This window comes from Mus caroli, chromosome 15 (genome assembly GCF_900094665.2).
Source record: "Mus caroli chromosome 15, CAROLI_EIJ_v1.1, whole genome shotgun sequence".
Classification (NCBI taxonomy): Eukaryota; Metazoa; Chordata; class Mammalia; order Rodentia; family Muridae; genus Mus; species Mus caroli.
Genome location: NC_034584.1, coordinates 52,439,757 through 52,464,218, shown reverse-complemented (window position 1 = coordinate 52,464,218; position 24,462 = coordinate 52,439,757). Strand labels below are relative to the sequence as shown.

General features: G+C 41.4%; 1 protein-coding gene across 2 annotated transcripts in view; it reads right to left on the bottom strand.

The window, feature by feature from the left end:
• The window catches only part of Fam91a1 (family with sequence similarity 91 member A1), a 39,417-nt gene extending 15,189 nt beyond the window's left edge, over positions 1-24,228 (bottom strand). The window contains exons 1-17 of one of the 2 annotated variants that reach the window (XM_029469676.1): positions 23,912-23,931; positions 22,433-22,464; positions 19,188-19,272; positions 17,554-17,705; positions 16,014-16,071; positions 15,117-15,184; positions 14,486-14,599; positions 12,715-12,805; positions 12,279-12,341; positions 9,301-9,407; positions 9,183-9,221; positions 8,652-8,764; positions 8,105-8,220; positions 6,868-6,980; positions 6,514-6,600; positions 4,358-4,490; positions 469-617 (exon numbers count right to left, since the gene is read on the bottom strand). In XM_029469676.1, the coding sequence (XP_029325536.1) occupies positions 469-617; positions 4,358-4,490; positions 6,514-6,600; positions 6,868-6,980; positions 8,105-8,220; positions 8,652-8,764; positions 9,183-9,221; positions 9,301-9,407; positions 12,279-12,341; positions 12,715-12,805; positions 14,486-14,599; positions 15,117-15,184; positions 16,014-16,071; positions 17,554-17,637 (1,335 nt within the window). In that variant the 5' untranslated portion in view covers positions 17,638-17,705; positions 19,188-19,272; positions 22,433-22,464; positions 23,912-23,931. Of the gene's footprint in view, positions 1-468; positions 618-4,357; positions 4,491-6,513; positions 6,601-6,867; positions 6,981-8,104; positions 8,221-8,651; positions 8,765-9,182; positions 9,222-9,300; positions 9,408-12,278; positions 12,342-12,714; positions 12,806-14,485; positions 14,600-15,116; positions 15,185-16,013; positions 16,072-17,553; positions 17,706-19,187; positions 19,273-22,432; positions 22,465-23,911 lie in introns of both variants that reach the window. The other variant, XM_021183033.1, reaches the window with a different exon arrangement.
• Between the last annotated feature and the right edge of the window lie 234 nt (positions 24,229-24,462).

Here is a 24,462-nt window from a genome sequence, read left to right as displayed (position 1 = left end):
CACATTCAGGAATCCAGGCAGGATGGATGACTGCACACAGTATATTCTCCATTCTCTGAAAATGGTACAAGTACATCTTCCTTGCTGGTTATATAAAGACACACCTCTAATTTATTCTTTGAAAGCAAATCAGTAGTCATTTTGACAAATCCTATGGTTAACTATCAAGCTTGCAAAATCCATCTTTTCTTCTCACCTAACTTAGTATCACTATTGTACTTTTTTGAAATATCTGCTTTTCTCCTAATTTATCCAAACCTTCATTCTAGAACATTCAAAATATTCTCTTAAAAATATTTCACATGAATACATTTTTAATCTAATGTGTCACAAGTCACTTAAGGATATACAAGCTAAATACACCAATCACACTTATAAGTTGAATGTGACAGCATCTTTCAAGAGAGAGTAGACCTGTTCCCTCAATGGAATGAGCACATCCCATCTGGAGCCTCAGTGAGTTCCTACCTGTGGGGTGCAGCTGCTGACTGGCCGGATCTCATTGGTAAGAGGTGCCATGGAAACAAGCAGTGTGTAGTTTTTGTTTAGAACTCTGCTGCAAGTTGCTGGGTCCAAACCAAGAAGGCTTTCGCAGCGTAAGAGATCCAGGGGGAAACCTGAGTTATAATAAACCACACAGGACGTTGAAGATGAGATGTTGGCCACTGCCTTAAGACTTATTATTCTTGTCTTTAATTATAAACAGATTCTTCTCTCACATAATAGTAGTTTCTATTCTGCTCTTCCTCTGACGATCCTCCCTACCCTCCTCCCATCTGGATTCACTCACTTTCTGTCAGAAAATAGACTCTGAGTTAAGACAAAAAAAAGAAGGAAAAGAGCCCAAGAGAAGGCACAAGAATAGAAATCCACTCATTTGCACACTCAGGAATCCCATAAAAACACTAATACATATGGAAGCCATATGTATCATGCACAGGCCCTGTGCATGCTGTATCAAGACTTACTATTTCTCAAAGGTACCATAACTACTAAGGAGTACAACATTTCCAACAAGATCACCAAGGCATTTTTAAGATTAAAAGCTGAAGTTTTGGGTCTAGACTAAAAGCTGTGCTCTCGTGGAACAGCATTTCTTTTGACTCTCGTTAAGGAACCGCGCTTTTCATTCCATTTCCATCCCAAGCCATTCTGCAGTGCAAAGTAGCAAGGAAATATGTGTCCTCCTTTCCTCAAGACAAGCCTCCAGATCAGTGGCTCTCAACCTGTGGGTTAAAAGTCCTTCGGGGGCTGAATGACTTTCACAGGGGTTGCCTAACACCCCTGGAAAACAGAGATTTACATTATGATTCATAACAGTAGCAAAATTACAGTTATGAAGTAGCAACAAAAATAATTTTATGGTTAGGGGTCAGCACAACATGAGGCACTGTATTAAGGTTCATAGCATTAGATGGTTAAGAACCACTGCTCTAGAGAAAATCACAGCTCAGATCTGATTCTAGCACAGAGGTGAGCAATCCTGTTAGAAATTTGTGCCCTAAACTGCTGGTCTATAGAGCAAGGATTCAGCATGCATTTTATAAACAACTGCTGTCCTCAGTCCTCTGGAAAATAGCCCATCCTATTGCTCTCCTCCTGCTGTACAAGGCTGACTACCTGAGTCTGATCCCCAGAGCCCAGAAAGCAAGAACAGAACTGACTCCTGAAAAGTGTCCTCTGACCTCTATGTGTACGACTGACACATTAAGCCACACACACACACTTAAATTCTATTGGTCTGTAAAATGCTCCCAGCATAGCTAGCACCATGACTGTGCTCTCATACAGTGCCCAGAAAAACAAAGTCGACTCCTAGGAGACCGCTTAATAAGCACAAGCTAAAGTCAGGTTGTACTATTTTAACACAAAATAAAGTATTGTTTGGGGAAAAATGAAGTCAAGTCACAAGGAGACAGAGAACAGTTTAAAGGTGAAAAGACAACTAGAGCACAGGAACAACTGAGACAGAAATGACAAGTCACTCAAGAGACTGCTAATAATACAGAGGCAATGCTAGAGAAGAGAACATGGCCAATTTGCAACCACTATAGCTGAGGAAGAGCCACTGCTGATGCTAAATCTCAGAGCAAGGTCTGAAGTATCTCCCACAGATATCCTCTTAGCTAAGGAAAAAGAACTAGCGGTATCATGAAAAAAATGTAAAACACATTAACTGTTTGACCAAATTAACATCACCAGCAAGAGGACTATGAACAGCACCTAAGTCCCGACACCAAAATCTCAGGAAAACAGAGCATCACTTGTATGGTATCCTAGACAGGATCAAGCCAAAGCCTATTTGTAAGGAACAGCATGCAGCCCTAAGATGAGAAATATTCCATGCAAACCAACAAAAGTGGGATATAGTGCTTTTTAAATCTAATGGCACTAAAAACAAACAAGCAGAGCCAGGCGTGGTGTCGCACGCCTTTAATCCCAGCACTCGGGAGGCAGAGGCAGGCGGATTTCTGAGTTCAAGGCCAGCCTGGTCTACAGAGTGAGTTCCAGGACAGCCAGGGCTATACAGAGAAACACTGTCTCGAAAAACCAAAAAAACCAAAAAACAAAAAAACAAAACAAAAAACAAACAAGCAACAAACATAAATGTGCTACAGAATAAAGAGGCTAAGAGAAACATGATTAAACAGAATACTTTTCCTAGTCTCGAGCCCACACTTGGGAGTAAAGGGTGCCGTGTGAGGGAAGGATATTAACATTACTGACCAGCAACAGGTGGGGCAGACATGACAGAAGCTGTTCTGACAGAGCAGCTGCATTTCTGATGAGCCTGATAAGGCCATGATAAACAACTAACTCCCAAATCCTCGGCTGAGAGACTATTTTTATTCTGAAATTTTAGAATCCCATTCTAGAGCCTATGGCCTGTGATCTAGTGGAGGGACACAGTATACTGACAGGAGGAACAGTACCTGATCCACAGAAAGGAGAGAAGGGAGCAGACTTCCTTATATTATAAAGACCAAAGAGACTCACGCTGCACAGTGAGAAACTGTACAAAAGACACTTATGAGAGAGCCTAATAAAAACTTCGTCTTAGTATTTAGGATAGATTTTGCTGAAAAGGACTGAGAGACAGGGCACACAGCTCCAATGGAGAAGAGAACACATGGGCAGAAACAAGCCAGGTGGGAAGTGGCACGATGACACAGGGTGCAGAACAGACTGGAGACCATTCGACTGTAAGGTGTCACTCAGTGGGAACTCTGGGAGCCTGGAGTCATCAGAGACTCCTTCCTCCAGCCTGACTAAAAAGCACCTTATTCGGACTGATCAGATGAGAGGCAATTTTAACCAATCATTTATGAGGCAAAGAAAGAGAACTCGGAGGATCTGTTCCAGCCTTGTCAGGTATGAACAGGGAGGGAACACAGAAATGCCATGAGAAAAACTGTGTGGAAAAAGAACTGTCCTTAAAGTAAGCCATTTTCTAAAACACAGAAGAATGAAGGGCTTCCTAACCTTCAGGGAAAAGTCAGGGCTATCAATATCAACTACAAAATACACTTAATGTATATTAGGGCAGGGAACTCTGAAATCTAAAGTTCACAGTGCCTGGAGCACTTTCTAAGACTTTTACAACTGTGATTACTCATCTATAGATGTAGACTAGCTTCTGAATCTTTCCAAAGTCTAAGCTACCAAATTACAGGCTTACACTCATCATAATCAAAGACGTCCTCTTTTATTATTGAAAGTAGATTGTTTTCATACAATATATTCTGGTTAGTTTGCCTCCCCAACTCTCTACCCACCCAAGCCTACATCTTTTCTTTCTCTATCTTATTAGTATGCAAACAGGCATCTTAAAATGATAACAAAATAAAATACAATCAAACTGGAATAGGATGAAACAAACAAAAGAAGGAAAAGTATAAAAAACATATACAGACACAGAAAAACACACATTCACACATACAGGAAACCCATAAAAATGCAATACCAGACACCATAATACATACGCAAGTGCCATGCAAGGGGGAAAATAAATAAATAAATGAATAAATAAAAATCATGTTCATACAAAGGATGCCCAGACAAAGGACTATGAAGTGTCCACTGTTGATTTTGTGTTGACCATCTACTGAGCTGTGAGTCTAATAGCTTCAGGAATAACTACTTCTATAGTCTTTCTGTAAGTCTTAAGCAGATTTAACAAATGTCAGTAGTCCAGGAGAAGAGAAGAGGAGAGTGAAAACAGAGAAACAGCTGACAAGATACTCAGAGAGCAGGCTTCCAGCTACAGGTCCTGCGTGCCAGCGACAGCATGTCTGAAACCGTGTCTGACGAAATAAGGAGATGGGGAAGATGGTCACTGCTGTGTCTCCTTCCGTACCATAGTTGGGCTGGTCTGGCTGAGAGGTCTGGGCCACCAGATCCTTGTTATGCCGCAGGAAGAGGATAGTGTTCCTCAGAGTAAGGGCATGGTCAAAGTATCTCTGTGCTTCTCCCTCACCAGTGCTCTGAACCTAAACCAAGAGAAAACAGGTTTTCTTTAAACACCACTCTCATGCTAATCACCCTAATAATCATGTAACTAACACAGGTATGAAGATATTAAAAACAATAACAACAACATCAAAACTAAAACTGTAATTCAAAAACTTGCCCAGGAAATACTGAAGCCAATCACCTCAGCCAACTGGGAATAAGTTCCATCATCTAAAGGATGCCTGGGAGGCCTCCTAGTACAACAACTTTAACAATTGGATAAACCGCTGAGTAGCACATTCTATAAGCTTTGTGTCCTCTGTATGATTCAAAGAGGGAAAAGTTCCAAAGCCAGTTCTGCTTCATTAAAAAAAAAGCATACAAGAATAATCAGATCAGAACATGAAGTGTACAGTAAGAGAGAAAAACCATAACAAAACATCTGAAAGAATAAGGAATGGAGATTACAAACACAAAACTGATTGGTAGGTATTATGTTGAGGTTTGGTCTGTTGCTCTTTATTGTACCACTAAATACCGGCCCAAGGGTTGCCCAGGGACAAGAGAATCCACGTGTACACCAAGTGATGCTATGTGACCTTACTTCTTAATTTAGAACTACTGACTGAATAAAGATGCCTACAGCCTATCGCTGGGAAGAAGAGAGGAAGGCCGAGTTCGGGTTCCCAGGCTTGGGGTCTGAAGAGAACCATGAGGGGGGAGTGTAGGGGGAGAGAAGGTGGAGAGAGAAGATGCCATGGGACAGGTGAATCATGAACACAACGCATGAGCACTGGCCAATGGGGGTTAAGAGCTGCCCACATGGAACACGGCAAGTTGTAACTCAGCATTATTAGTGAGGAAGGGGGTTTTAGTAGCTTAGAGGGTAGATATATGCCTAGCTCTAAAGCATTAAAGGCTTATTATAAATATAACAGTTGTATGTCTTTTATCTGGGAACTGAATGATCAAAGGAGGGATAGAAACCCCCAACTAACAGTCAGCTATTGGATGGATCACAGGGCCCCCAATGGAGGAGCTAGAGAAAGTACCCAAGGAGCTAAAGGGATCTGCAACCCTATAGGTGGAACAACAATGTGAACTAACCAGTACCCCCCCCAGAGCTCGTGTCTCTAGCTGCATATAAATCAGAAGATGGCCTAGTCGGCCATCAGTGGAAAGAGAGGCCCATTGTCATGCAAACTTTATATGCCCCAGTACAGGGGAACAACAGGGCCAAGAAGTAGGAGTGGGTGGGTGGGGGAGCGTGTGGGGGATTTTTGGGATAGCATTGGAAATGTAAATGAAATAAATACCCAATTAAAAAAAAAAACTTAAAAAAAAAGAAGCCCCCAACTGACATTAAATATTTATTACAACAGTATTATTTCATATATTTTTGCACTAATGAATATAAAATTCCTATGGAACAGTAAAAACCTATTTATTTATGACTAAAGGAATTGCAAAACCACTACAAATTCTCTAAATTGAACATTTAACATATAAAATTCATAACTAAACCACAAAAACCTACCTAAACTATTAGCCAGGTTGCAGGTCTGACAAAGAGAACACAAAGACCAGGGGCCAGGATAAAGCAGTGAGAAGCAGCAGCAGCATGAGGGACCGGGCTCACTCACTCACAGGAATACTACAGCAGGCATAACATGACACTCAGGAATACCGCTCCACATTAAAAACAACAGAAACAAAAACCTAAATAATAACAGCCTCAGACCTTACCTCAGTCCTATCAAATTAAAAAGAATAAAAGGTTAGATAGAAAAGATTAAAGACAGTACACGGACTAAAATCTCTACCCCGTCTCTCAGCAAATCAAATCATATTAGAAGTTAGTCATGTCGCCTTACAAATCATAGAACTCATTCACTCCTTCACTGTGCTGATGTCTAAACAGCACCACAGGAGAAGATGGGGTAGAGCAGAGACAGCAAGAAGCAGAAATATCCCAAGCTCCAGGACAAGGAGCATGTACACTGGAGAGCCGCCGTGGTGTGCAGTAGGAATGGTCCCAGATATGTAGCCCAGGGCACTCACCTTCTCTAGTTCTATAAGGAAGCTGTCCAGAGACTCATCTGAGAGTTTGCCTACTTCAAACATGGTGACTGCGTGGCTTTTCAAGTTCTGCAAAAAGAAGCACATTATTAAACTCTGCTTTTCCTTTTTTTATGCTAACAACATTTACTATGCTTTCTACTACATTAAAACTGAAAGACAGGCAACGTGAGCGTGTGCTTCACTCCTCACTGGAGACTCACACTGCTCGCAGGAATGTAACACAGCTGGCTGCTTTCAGGACCTGTTCTAAACGTAAAAACATTTGCACAGCAGCAAATGACTTTCTATCTTATCTTTACTTAAACCTCGTTACACCCACAGCATTTGACTCACTGGTGAAAGGTTTCCCATCATTAAGAATGCAGTAAGAGTGGAGTCAAACAGGAATGCAATTCGCTTTGTGTACCCAGTGGACAGACTCAAACTGCTCACGCTGGCCGTGTCAGCTGAAAGAAAAAAATGAAATATGGAATCAAGTCAATAAAAGCCTTCTTTGCTTATCTTCTGAACTAAGTTTTTGCATCAGCTTTATCTTAACAGCCAAACAAACTTAATTAAATATAACCAATACCATAGTCTTAAGATATTCAAGTATTTTGCATCAGGGTCTCACTATGTAGGCTTGAATTCCAATCCTCCTGCATCTAGCTCCCTGGTACAAAGATTTGTGCTAGTTTGTCAAATCAACCTGATACAAGGCAGGATCACTGAAGAAGGGAGAACCTCAATTGAGAAAATGTCTCTGAGACACTAACCTGAAGGCACATAAGTGGCCCAGCTCACTGTGGCTGGCACCATCTCTGTGCAGATGGTCCTGGGAAGTATGAGAAAGGAGCTGGAGCCTGGGGAGCAAACCAGTAAGCAGCACTCCCCAGGGGCCTTTGCCTGAACTCCTGCTTGCTTCTGTCTTGGCTTCCCTTCACAATGAGCTGTGAGCTGTAAGCTCAAACAAACCCTTTTCCTCCTCAAGTTGCTTTTGGTCTTGGTGTTTTATCAGAGCAAGAGAAAAGCCAACAAGCACAGTTAATTTCCTTGAAAACCATAAATAAGCATCCTTGGTAACCATCAGGTCAATAAGCACTATCAACAGGCTTACGTTCCTGAGTGTGTGGCCCAGGTGACAGGCAGAACAGGAGAAAGGCCACCCCAGGTTCCGAGTACCCTCAGCGTCTCCCTTTGGCCTTAGCTCGCACTCTCTCAATCTCTCTCTCTCTCTCTGGCTAACATGGCCTTTCCTGTGTAACCAGTGAATTCACAGCTGCTCTAACCACATTCTGTTCCTGAAGACAAAGGTTAGAATTTTGTTTATTTTTGCAGTCCCAGACACTACAACTATTTATGTTTGGGGGGCTATACTCCATCCCTTCCTCCCTCAACTTAACTTCCTGACAGTAAATGCCACGTTCTTATTTGTCCTACACCTTCGGTGTTCACACACTAGTAAGGACTCAGACTGCACACCACATAGGAAGCCAAAAGCAGAGCTATAAAGGAGATGCAGGGCTGTGTCTGGACATAGGGCGCACGGACAGACAGACTGGAAAGCACACTGAGGTGAGCGGCTGCTGACCTGGATCCTCTTGACTATTTGTGTCTGTGTCAGTAGCAGAAGAGGCTTCTTGCACAGGACTCCTACTCTCCCCGCCATCCCACGATAGGAGCATCTTTTGTGGGTCTAATGTGCTCCTATTAATGAAAAATACATTCATGTTTTTAAAAGCACATAAATGATCTCACGTGAACACAGCTACTGAAGCTACTTACAACTGTGAACAATCCACCCGAACATAAGCCAATGCACACGTCTGAGACTGAGACGAGTTCTCAATCTGCTCTGGCCATACAGAGCACTGTGACTAAAACCCAGGCACACGTTCTTCTCATTTCTAAAGTTTATAAAATAGTGTATGCGCTTTTTTCCTAAACAAGGAGTTCTTGTTCTCCATCAGATTATACAGAATATCCATCATACCCAGATGACTGAGGCACAAGTATACAGGATTCACCTCAATTGGCAGAGTGAATTAATTAAAAAACAAAAACAAAAACAAAAAAAACCTTTCTGCATGTAAAACTTCTTTTCAAAAGGAACCTGTCATAAAGGACAAATGAATTACTTTAGTCTATTCACAGATGGAACGTTCTTCCATGACGAATGAAGTTGATCCAAATTTATCACTTGTCCCTTCTTATGGGCAAAACCCAACCGGCAATACATTGAAACAGCATTCTGAAAGGAATGGAAGGAAAATTAGCATTAAAACAGACAACAGAAGGAAAAAATTACCTTCCAAAACTAAGCCTCTGGTGATATGCCAGCGTTCCTGTACCTTACCCACAGAACAGTCTGAGCCAGGACTGCAGTCCCTAGATCCTCTTCTAATGAGGCTAGAGTTGCAGCTTTCACAAGATACTGACCAGGCTGCTTCTCGCTGCCCACATTCATGTGAGTGCTCTATTTCATCCCACCTGGTGGAAAACAGACTAAGGGCTTCCACCTTGCCCTTTCTCTCTCTGCAACCATCCCTCTACCATGCAGACTCCCTCAAGCAGCCAATAAGAATCAGTAAGTAATGTATCAAGATGAAAATCAACTAGCAAAATCCACCCAGTACTCACATTACAACGGTTTAAAAAACACAACATACCTTCACCAGCGATAAGTCTATCTCAAGGACATTTGCAAGCTAGAAAACAAAAGTGAAAATTACCGTTCCATCTCAGAATTATCAGTATGTCCTCTCAAGAATGTTTTGCCACACTTACCTCTGCAACATTAGTGTGTTCATCTATTGACACAAATATCTTATAGAGTAGGGTTTCAAAATAATCACCTTGTACCCGATTCATTACAAAACCTTCCAGAGGGGGAACTGAAATAAACAAAACAGACTTTTCTCAGCACTGGGTTTCATAAATCAACAGAGTGTAACTCAAATGCCTGTGCAAAAAGAGAAATCATTCAGAGACTGAATACAGCTTCTGTGCAATTCATCCACTCCACAGCAACTGTTCAGACGTTCCCATAATGAAGGCCCACACAACATCACCTACACAGCCGACTGAAGGTTCATAAGGAACGCTCAATTACTGAGGCAAAGAGAACACTAGACAGTAGGGCCTAATGAAAAGACGCGAGCGGGGCTGAGCCTCAGAAGGGGTGAGATAGCGGTGCTTTTGATGTCTACAGGCCAAGAAAATGTGCAGCAGAAGGAAGACTGTCAGAAAGAGCTAACAGACTCCTTGGGAACAAGTGGAGGAAGGTTGGCTGTCTCCCCCATCTCTAGTCCACCCTGAGAAGAAACAAGTCCGAAGAGGTCACTAAGGGGCCAAAGGTCAAGACCAGCACATAAGCAGCCACCGTGGTAGAGTGTCCATTCATATTCAAGCTCGCTCACACACACTTGCTCGCTCTCTCTCTCCTCTCTCTCTCTCTCTCTCTCTCTCTCTCTCTCTCTCTCTCTCGTCCAAATGCTTTCATCTGATTTAGCAGCAAGCTCTGCCTAATAGACAGTAAAGAAGGAGTGTGCTTTTGTTCACATTCTTCCATGTGTACGCATCCCTTCAAAACATCCTGGGAAGAGCCAGCAAAACAGCACTGGATGAACGTCAAGCCGAACAACCCACACTCAGTCACCCACACGGCAGAGAGAATTAGACTCCTGAAAGGCACCCTCTGACTTCCTTTCACACAAACACACATGTCCACGCAACATATGCACTCATATACACAAAGGAAAATGTAAAAAAACGAAATCTCACGGAAAAGTGGAGTGCACAGGCCACTACATTTTTTCCAGTAATAAAAACTAAGGGTTCCTTTTTAGAAATGTTTAGCAGGGCTGGAGATATGGTTCAGCAGTTAAGGGCACTGACTACTACTTCAGAGGTCCTGAGTTCAATCCCCAGCAATGACATGGTGGCTCACAACCATCTGTAATGGGATCTGATGCCCTCTTCTGGTGTGTCTGAAGGCAGCAACAGTGTACTCACATACATAAAATAAATATATACATCTTAAAAAAAAAAAAAGAAAGAAATGTTTTAGCAATTCCCTCCCTAACAAGTTAAATCTTATGCTACAGTACTGCTGTGTCCAAGCATTTCCTGAATGAATACTTGCTAGGTGCTGAACACCTGCCAAATACAATGCATTCACCACTTCATCTTTTAGCCCTACAAGTTGTACAGTATTACAATTATCCCTTCCTTGGTGATACTAAGGTCCTAAGAAGTTAGACATTTCAACATATAATTTATATCTGGATAATAACATGAGAAAACTCCTTACAGAAATATAAAATCAGTTCCTAATGTGTATTAAATTAACATAAAGTATGAACTAAAATCCAGCTTAAGCTATGGGTCAGAATCCAGCTGTGCATTTGTTCTTCTAAGATCCTGGCCACTGGGCTGGAGAGATGGCTCAGTGGTTGAGAACATGTGTTGTTCTTGCAACTCCAGCTCTAGGCATGTATACTGCAGTACACACACACGTACATGTAAATACATAATAATAAAAATACTTTCTGAAATAAAAAATACTGGTCAACCAAATACAATAAAAGCATTATTTCATCTCAAATATAAAAATATGTTTCAGACAGACTGAAAATTACTTAGAATTTTGTGTGTATGTATATTATATAATTCTCCAATGAGAATCTTTAAGTACTTTTTAAAGAAATAAAGGAAAATACAGACACTGGAGCAGTAAAACACACATATAGAAAAAAAGACTGTAAGAGTCAAAAGACCAGGACACCTGCTATGAGACAGGGTCTTCTTTTTGAGGAAAAAAAAAAAAAAGTACAGGAGGGAAAGAGGTGATCTTGGGCTACATTAGAACCTCAAAACAAAGAGGTGTTCAAATAGCAATTAAAACAGACTGAAATGAATAAATCCAATCTAATCCAACTTTTGAGTAAATTTCAAATGAGTTAAGTCAGCTTATCAGATAAGAATAGGGACTAGAACAAATCTTGCAAATTCCCAAAAGTGAAGAAACCACTACCACAATTTCTGTCTCCAAGGACTCATTTCCTGTTAACCTATCGTTCTACATCACCAACTTCAAACCTAGATTAGATAAGTGAGCGTTCCACTTCCCTTTTAACTGTCTTTCTAAACTTGAAACAGAGTTCATGGAAGCCTATGGCCCACAAAGGATTACTGGGTTAGGGACAAATCTCACTAACATATACTACTCAAGGAAAAGTGGAGACTTGCTACAGCGCCAAGACTTGTCAAGAAACAACACTGACAAGAGGAAGTGTTTCTGGAATCAGCCAACCACTACCTGTTTCTCAACATCTAGTCACTCCTGGGAATTTGACCCTTTATACTCTTTTTCACACATACTGTTTCATTATGATTTTTAAAATCATAAATAACTACAGTAGCTAAATAACACCAGAAAAGATATTTACTATAAACAACTAACTGTAAGTTAGTACTTTTATAAAATTTAAAAATTAAAAAGGTGATTTCATTTGTAATTGTAGGAAATTTATTCTCAAGTTCTACTATTTTAATATAGCATATATATCAAATAACAGAAAATGAAATAGTAATAAATAATAATAAAACTATAAGTTGAGTGTAAAAATAGAAATTTTTTCTTTAAAAAAATCTTAATATCTAAAATTACAGAAAGGTTTGTGTCAAGTTTATTAGGTTGGTACATAGCATTTAACTTCAAGCAGTCATTCAAAATACACTGCAAACTGTCAGTGCAGACTTACCAGCTATACAACTGTCATCTGATATGGGCACATCCAGATAAATAAAGCCTTTGTTATATAAACCTACAAAGACAAAAATACCTAGGTTAGATGGGACACCATAGGACAGACAGTGTTTCTTCTAACAGCCTGACTGCTAGCCTCCTGTGAAGCCTTCCAACTGATGCTACATAAAGAAAAGAAAATCATATAGAAAAGTAACTACATTTTCTAAATATTTATTTCCTAGATATTTTTAGAACTACAAATCTCTTAGCAACCAGTTGTGTAGGTTTTTAATTACATCTACACCAAAAAATAAAAGACTAAGATCACATTTCAAGTAACATGACTTAAGAAATAGACTCAATTGGGGCCAGTAAAGTAATTAATATTAATTATCAACTGTTTAAAACAAGTTTTTGAATGACCGTGACCATGTGTACTAAGCACTTACTGTGTACAACATTGTAATCTAGTGAGCCAGAGAGCTGAGGACCTGAGTCGATGATCTTATCAATCGCGCCTTTCTCAGGAAAAGTGCATATCTAAGAAAGAGAAAATATGTTCAATTGTGTCCTAATTAACCAATTTGTAAGACTCTTAAGATGTATTCACATTGGAATCCATAAGTAAAAATACACATGGAATGAACCTTACTCTTGCCATTTACTACCTTAGAATTTAGACAATAAGACTATGCACATAACGATCACCTCAACTGCCAAATGATAATGCCGACAGTTTAGATAGCAAACCCACCACAACTATCGTCATCTGTTGGCCAGCAGTGATGCCCACGGACAAACACCAATGCAACGTAGTCAGATACAGGAATCCAAATCATTCTTATCAACCGTCTACTGAGAAAACTCCACATGCACAATGGTGATTTACGACAGTCTGCAGCACCCTAAGGAACAGCTTAGAGTGGAGCAAATTTCTAAGGCTTCCTACCTTAAAATGCCCTCCAGAAGAAATACAGATAAAACTAAATAATCAAAAGATGGAAAGGCCACACATCCCTTCAACCACATACAGATATGCCTTGGTCTCTAGACCCACAGAGCACCCTACCCTTTCTTCAATCACCATCCTTTCAAAATGTGTGTGGTGTGGATCGACTTCTGGAGACATCACTGCTCTTGATCGTGACTGTTTCCTTCAGGGCACATACCCTGACTCAGTGTAATTCAACAGTGGCTGGACTACAGATCCCAAACAACTGCCTGAGTATCTATCATTCCTGGACCTCTCATTATAACTTGAGCTCTTTAGTTAACTGTGGTGTGTGCTCACTTTCCTTATCTGTGAACTGGGTGCAAAGGTTGTCATGACTCTTAACCAGTTATGTTAGTGCATGGCACATGTACACAGCCAGTGCTCAGACATGTTAGCCATATTTATAGAAGGTTACACACATATTATGGCTACTAAGTGTGACATCATATCACTGTATACTGAGACCACTAATTAAGACCCCAGATTACTATACATAAGCCAAATCATGTCTCCTGCACCATTAAAAGGGTCTTGTAAATTCTACCTACTAACCTATTAGGATCATTTTAATGAGCTTGATTTTCTACAGGAAAATCAAATGTTACTGTAGGGAAGTGGTTCTGATGCTTTGATCAGAATCTGTTTACTGACGCTGAAGGTCCTCGCCCCCATTGGCTTTTGATCTATCAACATGATGCCAGTGGCCAATGACTGGGAGAAAAGAAAGAGGCAAGGACTTCCAGGTTCCTGAAGGCTAGGAGAGAGGAAGATACCTGGGAGACAGACTACTCAGAGCTACAAGGGAGCTCTTCCAAAAAGTAGGCAGAAAAGGAAAGTGGCCGGAAAGCATCTGGGGCGGCAAGACCAACGGGCTTCACAGAAGCTAAGTGAGCAACTAAGCTGAGGGCTGACTTAGAGGTGCTGCTGAGCTGGGAGTGGAGTAAGGGCATGTTAGCCATGAGAGGCTTACAAATGCCGGGCGGGCGACTGAGCATTTTAAAAATAAGCTAGTATGTGTGTGTGTTTCATCCATGGATCCAAGATAGCTCCTGGGTGGGTATGTGCATGCGTCCAGTCAGGAACACTGAGCAGTGCAGACAAAACTACATGCAACAGTTACTTTTGAAAACATTATGCAATATAATTAAAAACTTTAAGTTAAAAAAACAGAAATTCTGGTTTTGATTTTTCGTTTTCCTCGGGTTTTGGCCTATAAGGATCTCTACCTTGATGTCATCTTCTGTGATATAGCCAGCCTGCACCACCCACCACGCCTCGATGGCAATTTCCACTGGCTTCATTGGTAGAAGGTCACGGGCAGTTTTCCTTCTGAAGAATTTCTGCAATAATATAACACTTTAGGATCTGCAGCCAACTCAGATTACCACTGTCTTCTATCATCACAGAAGACATTACAACAGGCAACATCATCTCAAATTTTCATAGTTAGAATGCTAACTAGTTATATAGTGTAGAATCATTCTTTCTTAACTTATTTTAACATAAATTACTAAACACAGACGTCAATCCAGAAACAGTTCAAATAAAACCCAAAAGGTTAAAAACCTGTTCTTGAAAATGTGAACTTATTTCACTCATTAAATAAATTCTGGGGCTAAATTATCCAAATAAAAAGACAAGCAAAGAAAAGTTAACTTCCAAAAATAAATATTGTAAGCTATAACTCACTAATCGCTTAAGCCATAGCCTGGTGAACACTGAAGATCTGTTCACCACTCCTGCGATTCGCACATTAACTGGTTCCTGTTAAGAATCTGTTACTCCTAGAAGTCTAATCAAACTCTGGTTACAACCCAGTTCTGACGAAGAGGCCATCAGGTGAAGGGGACAACTCACTTTTGAAGATCTGCACTGATTCATCAGGTCAATGTACTGGTTCCTTCCTATGCCAAGAAGTCGCAGACCTGAAAGCAAGTCTTTCCTTTAATACGTCTTGAAATGTGAGTACACTATGCTCAATGACATTAGGAAAAAAATTCCAGTTATAAACTTTTATTCTTTTAATAATTGACTGATATGGCCCATCAATATCAAATTAAAAAGAATTCGTTACACAATGCTGATGAAACCTCGACTTCGGAAGAGATGAACTGAACTTGCCACTTTTGACAATGCTTTAAGCGCATGGTGAAGAAGCAGAAGTCCTCCCTCCCAGTTTTGAGAAGTAGAACTGCTTTTCAGCAGAGGCTTCTTAGACACAGAGCTCCACGACACGCTGACTGTAAACTTCACTTAGATAAGCACGTGAAACACAACAGACCATGTTTGTGGCACTCCTTGTGCTACTGTCAGGTAAGAATCCTGTGCACAGGCTACCCTCCTTCCATCAGCAGACACACAGCTCAGAGAATAGCCAGAACCTCAGTCGCTAGAGCAGTTACTCTCAACCTTCCAAGCGCTGCAACCTTTTAATAAAGCCACTCCAGCGTGGGACCCCAACTATACAATTATTTTGTTTCTACTTCATAACTGCAATTTTGCTAGTATTATGAATTATAATGTAAATAATCTGAACCCAAATGGGTTACAACCCATGGGTTGAGATTTGCTGCTCTCTAGAATAAAGGTTAGGCCTAAATTTCTGACTCCAATTCTTCCCAATCTCACATCTGATTTTTATTATGCAATAAAATACTCATTGATACATATTTCAGGCCACAAACACACATTCCTAATATATTTATACACAAAGACAAAAACCTAAATGTTACTCCTTCACAACTGGATACTCACAGTCAGCAGCAGTAAAATTAGGCAATGAATCGTAACTTTTCTCACTGTTCATGATGTCCTTTGAAAAAGAAAGAATACAAAATTTGAAATGAAACTTTCCTTAGATGAAAAAAGAATATATGTATACATTACTACCACCGAATAGAACATTTATTATCATTTCAGGAAACAGTGGATCATAGCTGACACCCTAGATGTGCATGCACCACTGTGGTACTAAGCCATGGCAACAGCCTAGTAAAGGAACGGTAAACTTGGGGCCTGAGTTTCTCAGGACTCTCTGTGAGTCCCAGAGAGCTGCCCTGTTAGTCTCCATTAGAGTGCAGAGTTCTAGATTTTCAACACTTCATAGCCAATCCTTCATCCCTCCTCTGAGAGATCTGTCAACTCCATCGGTATGTATCTGAAATACTACCAACAATGATTCTAATTACTTCCAAGCCTTTGCTCCTATCTCAGTATCAGATTAGACTTAGGATCTGGCTTTTTCAACAGCAATCTTCTCCAATAATACTATTTATTGTTGGATAAGACCTGTCTTCAACACAATCATTTACAAACAAAACCTGCACAACAGTGAGCATGTGAGTGTAATTGTAATGAAAGCTAGCAAATATTATAAAAAATATAAATATCCTAACCCTGTGGATACCAGAAAAAGAACCCGAGACAAGAGGAAGGAGCTGAGCAGCTCCACCTCGTCCCGCCACCCCGTTTCCTCATCAGCTACCTGCAACAGAGCACTTCAAAAACACAGACTACCAAGTGCCCACAGAAAAGTGGCTTCCAGAGCTAAAGAAGGGAGCTTGAAGTCAAGGGCCCTGGGCACAGCACACAGCGTACTAGTCCCCCTGCTACCGCAGGTGCTTAGCAGTGTACTAGTCCCCTGCTGCAGGTGCTTAGCTTTCTTGAGTATATGCTTTTTTCTGCTCTTTCAGTGTCTAGAGAGCCCAAAATAGCAGGACTCCAATATAAACAGTGAATAAATACTAGATATTAATGTCAATTTTTATAGAAAGTTTACTTAACAGAACAGTGTAGAATTACTATTAATGTTACTCAACAAGAACCAAATACAAACTAGCTTTGGAATAAAGTTAGAAGTTAATAATTACAGCAACTATACAACACTGGGTGTGTGTTTTTTATACAGGGTGAACAGTTAAATACACTAGTCTCCCTGATCTTACTGTTGAAGCTTGAAACCCACATTTTCAATCTTACATATTATAAGCTGTAATAACTGCTGGAATAAATAACTGATTAGCATCATAACTGCACAAAGGGTAAACAACACGTTCAAGGACAAAGAATACAGCAGACACCTTTACAGCACAAAAGTATCAATAGTAGCAAGCTCACGCACAAGTAAGTGTGCCTGAGCTACCTTGTGACCAGCATTCCGTTTACACATTAACTGGATAGACAACATCAACGATAGCTCTGAGCTCCAAGCGGGTAGGCTGGTGGTTTGCCATAAGGTGTTCCTGGCTTGGAGTCCCACCCCACTGTTAATGGTTCTCTCGCACTAGACACTAACCTCCATGATCCCAGCATAGTATGAGAATGGGGTTATCCTCAGGCCCTTGACCATGATGTCGGATAAGTGGTAAGGGTACAGCATGAGATGGTCACGACTGTACTTCAGCAGCTCCTCATAGTATTTGCGTTCATCTTTCTTGACATGTTTAACTGCAAGAATAGGAAAATATCCCGTTTCCTCAGGTTTCTTACAGCTTCACCATAAACACAGCATGAAATACATACCTTTTAACTTTTGAAACAGTATTCAAACTAGACAAGAACAATCAACTGTTAGAACAAAGCAACAATATTATCTCAAACAGAAAAATGTGAGTCTTCATAATATAAGTGAGACGTAATTAAGAAATATAGAGAAAAGAATTCTTACTAAAACAAGAAACAGTATAAAATCAACATATATAAGCTGTAAGTCTTACACCCTTGATCACATCACTTCATAAGATAGCCAGACCAGACTAGTCTTCAAGGAAAACTTTTAAAAAACATTTTCTGATTTTGTTTTTGCTTTTGCTCTATGAGTTATGGATTGAAGCCAGGGCTGTGTCCACCACTAAGCTGTAACAGAACTTGAATTCTCCCAAGTAGCTGAAATCACAGGCCTTTTCCACCAGGCTTCTTTGTCTGTCCATTCGTGTGGAGGAGGAGGCCGCCCTCCTCCATCACTCCTCAGCATATTCACCGTGTTCATTTTAAATGTATGTACGCATATGCAGTAAAGAATAACTTGAGAGACTAGCTCTCTCTCATTACCGTGTAGCTGCTAGGGACTGAACTTAGGCAGTGAGGCTCAGCACCAACTGTCCTTACTCACAGAGCTCATCGACCTGGCAGACCCTCTACCAACAGACAGGACTTCTTACTGAGATCTAGGCTTCACCACTTAGGCTGAGCACGCTAGTCAGGGAGCCACCAGGATCTGCTTGTCTCTGCCACCCCAGGGTAAAAATTAGACACCTGAGACCACATTTATCGTTTTAATGTAGGCACTGAATACTGCATTCAGGTGTCCACATGGAAAGCACTTTACCAAACTGAACTATCTCCCTTGCTACTTACCACACTGTGTTTTTTAAATTTAAAAAGCTTTCTGAATTCAATGGAAAATGCCTGTATAGGAACTCTCCGGAGTATTAATGCTTAAAAATAACACATATCATTACAGAAAATAACCAAATTAGTTTGAGAAAAAATAAGTACTTTAAATGGAGGGAGGAAAAAAATAATGCCAGAACTAACTATACTTAAGACTTATTCCAGGTATTCTAGAGTTTTCACTGAAGTTACAGAATTCCGGAAAGTCATGGTGACAAAATAAAACTTAAGTCTGAAATGATCAAGAATTCGTGTCCTTTTTCTTCTCTGGCACACTTCCTCACTCAGATAGGATTGAGATTTTTATAGGAAAAATGGACCTATAAGAAGCATTCTAAAAAGGAATTTTCATCACACTTATAGAGAAAAATCCACAATATGAACTGTTATTAGGTGGAATGAAGTAATCTGAAGGTTCTTAAAAGTCCGTACATAGAGAAACTTCAGATCTATGCAGAACACACTGAAAACTAAGAGAGATTTAGAAAAGTGAAAAGACAGTCATCTCCAACCCAGTAGAAAAACGTCTCCACTTACCTAGATTATTTCTGTAGCGCAGCTGATTGCGAATGCTGTACAAAACAACCTGCTTTTCATATTCTCGCTGTGAGTTTCCAAGACTCTAAAAGAAAGTGCACATGGCTATTAGAGTTTCCAGATGGTACTTTTTTTTACCATAAAATTAAAAAATAAAAAAGACCCCTATTTACCCTGCCATCTCTAATGCCCAGAACTGAATAAGTAAACTTAATTCTTAGGTTTTATTATGTTAACTTTATTATTATGATATTAAAACAAAATCCCACATGTTTCTTTGCAGTTTGCCTTTCTACAATGATTTACTTAAAATTTTACACAATATAAATATTTACACAAAATAAAAAAAAACAGTATAAGAATGTAACTTTACTTGTTAACAAGATTGGTAATAAAAATTTCCTTCCAGATTATCCCAAATTTAAGTGAAATGGATAGATGGGTGCATAGATGGGTGGGTAGGTGGTTGAATGGATGCGCTGGGTAGATGCTAGGTGGCTTCTCACATCCACCCTTATATAAATTTAAGAATACAACTAAGGAAGGACAGATTGACAACCCAGACATTCTGGACTGAGCTGAGATTAACATTTCTACAAAACAGACATTTCAGATGTGCTAAGACTGCTTCTGTAGCATGCCATTCCCTCACTGCTGCTGTGGAAACCTGTGGACAGTGCTGCCATTCTCCCACACAGCCCTACATGGGCTCCACGTAGCACTGGTGCCAGGACCCCCAGGACACCAAAACCCAGACATGCTCCAGTCCCTTACAGAAAATAGTATCCCATGTGCTAAGTATAATCTGCACACACCCTATATTTTCTGCATATTTTTAAATAGTCTAGAGATTACTTCTAATAGCTACTAACATGTTGTTAGACTATATTATCTATGAATAAAGCTAGAAATAGGTCTGTATACATTCAGGATAAACCCTTTTTTGGCAATATTTTCAGTCAATGGTCCTACAGACAGATATACAGACGTACATAATAAGCAAATTTCTTTCTAGCTGTAAACATAATATTTTAAGTTCTAAGTTGGGACTATAAAAACAGAATAAATATGCTTGATCATAGTCAACCTGACATTCATGTGTGACCACAAAGTTAGTATAGTATCAAAGTGTTCTCTTGCTTCTAATTACTATGTATAGTGGTTTTTGTTTGTTTTATATTGTTTTTTTTTTCTTCTTTCTGGTTCACCATAAAGTTAAACTAGACATTTTTAATGACAAAATAATTAGAAGATGCAGTTGGTTGTTATCTTTTATAGGTCTTTTTGGTTTTGTTTTGTTTTTTTTTTTTTCCCGAGACAAGGTTTCTCTGTGTAGTCCTGGCTGTCCTGGAACTCACTCTGTAGCCCAGGCTGGCCTCGAAATCAGAAATCCGCCTGCCTCTGCCTCCCGAGTGCTGGGATTAAAGAGGTGTGCACCACCACGCCCGGCTCTTTTATAGGTTTTTAAAAGCCAAAGCCACATACCTATGTTTTGCAATCAGATAAATGAAACACCTAGCTAAATACCCTGCCCTGTAATTGGACAGGCTGCAGGGACGGCCATGCTCAACCAGGACAGATGTGCACAAGCTACTTCCTAGAGGGCAGTGCACTGTGGAGACACTACCCCAACATCCTCTGTCCAGCAGCCAGGCTCCTGGCTGTACCAAAGATTACTGAGGGTTTCAGAATGTCAACACATCTGTCAAGGCTCCCACAGCTGCACTACCATGTCAAAGTCTCCTTGTCAGGAAACACACATGCATTGTACACAATCATGCCATCCCGCTACAATCACCACAAGTTCCAAACTTGAGGCGTGCCCTTCTGGTTCAAAGTAAGTCCTTTAAGTTAGCATTATTCATCGGTACGGCTCACTGAAGAATGTGAACTCTATGACCACGTGCGCTCCAGGACTAGGTGTGGAGCATGTGAACGGCCCCATCAGTGAATATGTTAGGACTCAAATCCCTAAAACCTCGAGCATGCTTTATTTTTCCCTCAAGAAATATATAAAATAAAGAATCTGTTCAGCAACTGCTTGACTCTCCACCCTTCTCCAACTCTCCCATCATTTTAAACCACTGTGCCTGGGCTACAGACTACAGACCCAGATAACAGGGAAGCCAGCCACTTCACTAGGACACTGTGGGCTGCACATGGGAAGGCCTGCTGGATGCAGCAGGGCTTCACAGAAGAGGAACTAGAACAGGCAAGATGGAAAAGAGCACTAACTTACAGAGCACGCCCTGCACAGCTGATAACCCTGAAAGCAAACTTCCTACCCTCAAGGCACCTATGAGCCCCAATGTAGACATCCTCACAGGTACTTTTCTACAAAATAAATATATAAATAGGTAAATAAAAATAACCACATTTTAAAAATTGGTCCACCATAGAATTTCACTTTAAATACATTCATTGTGTTGAACAATAAATGCCTGATATTAGTAAACTATAGAAAATTCCTAAAAACAATGGCCTGACCTACATTTTTTTCTTCCCATGCTAGGTATGGAACCCAAGGCCCTGTACATGCTCAGCCCCCATCTACAGCTTTTTAATGTGCCTTCTAAAGGCTGGTGCAACCCATAGAACAAAACAATTTTTTCCTCAGCTCATCCACACCAGGGTGGAGGGGAGGGGGGGGCTAATAGCTTGTAAGATTTTTTTTTTTAAATCCAAGTCTCCTTCCTTCAGCTTTTCAAAATGGGGAAATGAGTCAGTTCCAAGTTAAGCCCACCAAAACTTACTGGAAGTCATATCAACATACTTAGTATTTACAATATCAAAAGACTTATTATTCCTACACGTGTCAAACAATGAATGCCTAATATTAGGAAATTACAGAAAAATCCTGAAAACATCCTTTCTTTACCATAAGGAAATCCCTATTCTTAATACAGCTGTGATTTTTTTATAGCATTTTAGGAGTCATCTCAAGCCAATGCCTCATTACCTCTGACAAACAGCTACTAAAACCAACAACGTACACAGATGCTTAGGGCACAAAACCTAACTCAGAATCTAAGCACAAAAGGCAGCTTGGTGGGGTGACAGCTGTGATGTGTGTGAGGGGCGACAGCGCAGGGACAACACGGCTGAGGGCTGGCACTTGGGGGTTTATAGACAGTGACAGACAGTAGAAGACTGGGCTTGCAGAGTAGTGTGGAGAGAATGAGAAGGTCCTGTGCTGAAGATAAGAAAGCAGACAGAAGGGTGATGTCATCTAAAGTAGACCTTACCTTCAGGACACCAGGGGAAGGCTGGAGAAGGTCTGCAGAAACAAAGGCCACACTTAGCCTGCCTCAGAACCGGGCCTTTCAGTGGTTTCACACGCAAAAACTAATCAGTTTATATTTGAACTTAAGTTTTAGCACTGTCCTATGACTGTATTAGTAACAATTAAGTTTGGGAAGGCTTTTGCCAATCCTAATAGAATCAATTGTTTAAGTTGGGTATAAGCTATTTAAAAAGGAAATAAAGAACTATTTACTCTAGTTGTCTTCAAATACGTCTCAGAACATATGTATCTAAAGAACAAAAACTATCTGCTAAACTCATTCAAATTTAAGAGGAACTTATTCCCAAAGATTTAGACTTGTTCTTTTTTTCAAGTTTCAGAAACTGAAACTTGACATCTTTGACAACCTATAGACCTTTGCCCCTGAAACACACCTTGCTATTACCTAGGGTTCTGGTGTCTTAGAAGTATTTTGTCACGTGATGCCCACCAGACCCTTAACTCGTTCCCTAGAACTAGGACTCAAAGTAAATCACAAGAATCATAAAACCATTGCCACCACCATGCCATACATTCCAAAAGTATACCTGCTGCCCATCACCAAGAGAAACCAGAAATCAGAGGAACTTAGAAACGGCGGGCAGCGAACCCCTGCATTGCATGTAGTACACATACTATACATGTAAGCACACACATCAAGGCCTTCGTAAAAGTTCAAACCACCTATCCGTTCTTTTCTTTCACCAGTCCATTTACTCTGTCTCCGACAGAACAGACTCTCCGTGGAGGCAGGATCCTTAAACTATCTGCATCCAAACCCAGGTACAACAACTAGTGCTCAGTAAACACGACTGAGTAAAACTACCACTCATCGTAAGCATTCGATTAAAAAACAAAAACAAAACCCCTCGGGTCATGCTCCGGTTGACACATTCTTTATAAACTCAGGCTGTGCAAAGGACGAAGTCCGACAACACAAACCACACACGTACCCTTCCAAATCAGGCCTGACTGTCCTGTCAGCCTCAGCAGCTATCACCCTCACGCATCCAGCCAACATTTCCAACTCTGGTGATTGTTCACAGCTCCGGAGACGTACTCTTCCCTCTTCCCGGGGGTGGAGGGCCTTCGTTCCTCATCTTAGTAACTTTTAGTGGTCTTCCAGGGCCAACTTTAAATGCTTTCAGTTATACATGCAACTCCAAGCAGGCACCCTAAGCCCCAGATACGCTCCAGAGGAGGTACGTGTGATCTGTCGCTTTGCACTCCCTTCTCCCAACACTCTCAAGTTTGGGGGCCCGGGGACTTTATTAAAATAAAATTTGCAGGCGCCTGGCTTACAGAGTCTGCGGGCCGAGAGTCTACAGGCGAGTCCGGGGGACACCCTTCCAGCCTTCTTGGGAGACAGCGCACGCCCAGTTTTCCCGAGCCCCCCGACGGCCCGCAGGTCAGGCGACAGAGAAGCGGGGCGGAGCCATACCTGCTTCACGTTCGTTGGCAACTTGCTCCAAGGATAATTGTGCCGGATGTGGAACTCAACGTCGATGTTCATGATGCGGGAGCCCAGGCCCGCGGCGGCCGCGGCTGCCACGCCGCCTGCCGCCCGCGAGCGCCCGGCCCGTCAGCGGAGCCCGCACGTCTAGGCCGCACGAGCACGGCGCCGCCCCATGGCCAGGCCCCCACAGGTCCGCGCGGCGCCGGCCACGGGGCACGGACGGGCGCGCCAACTACGTACGACCCGCGCCTCGGCGGCAGCTCCAAGTTTCTTCCGAGTTTCGGCCTGCCGGAAATGGCTCTGTGCCGACGTCACTTCCGCTCACTGGCCTAGGGCCGAGCGTGGAGCTCCGCCCTCCCCCCACCCCCCCACCCCCGCACGTGGTTGAGCGGCGCAGGAAGGCGGGACCCAGAACCCTCCGGAGCCCAGCCAGCCCCGCCTGCGCTGGGGTGACAGAGGCTCCCTGGTCTGCACCGCTGGGCTTGTGTGACTCAGTTTCCCGAAAGTGTGTCTCCAGTGGCTCTGTCAGTTGTCTG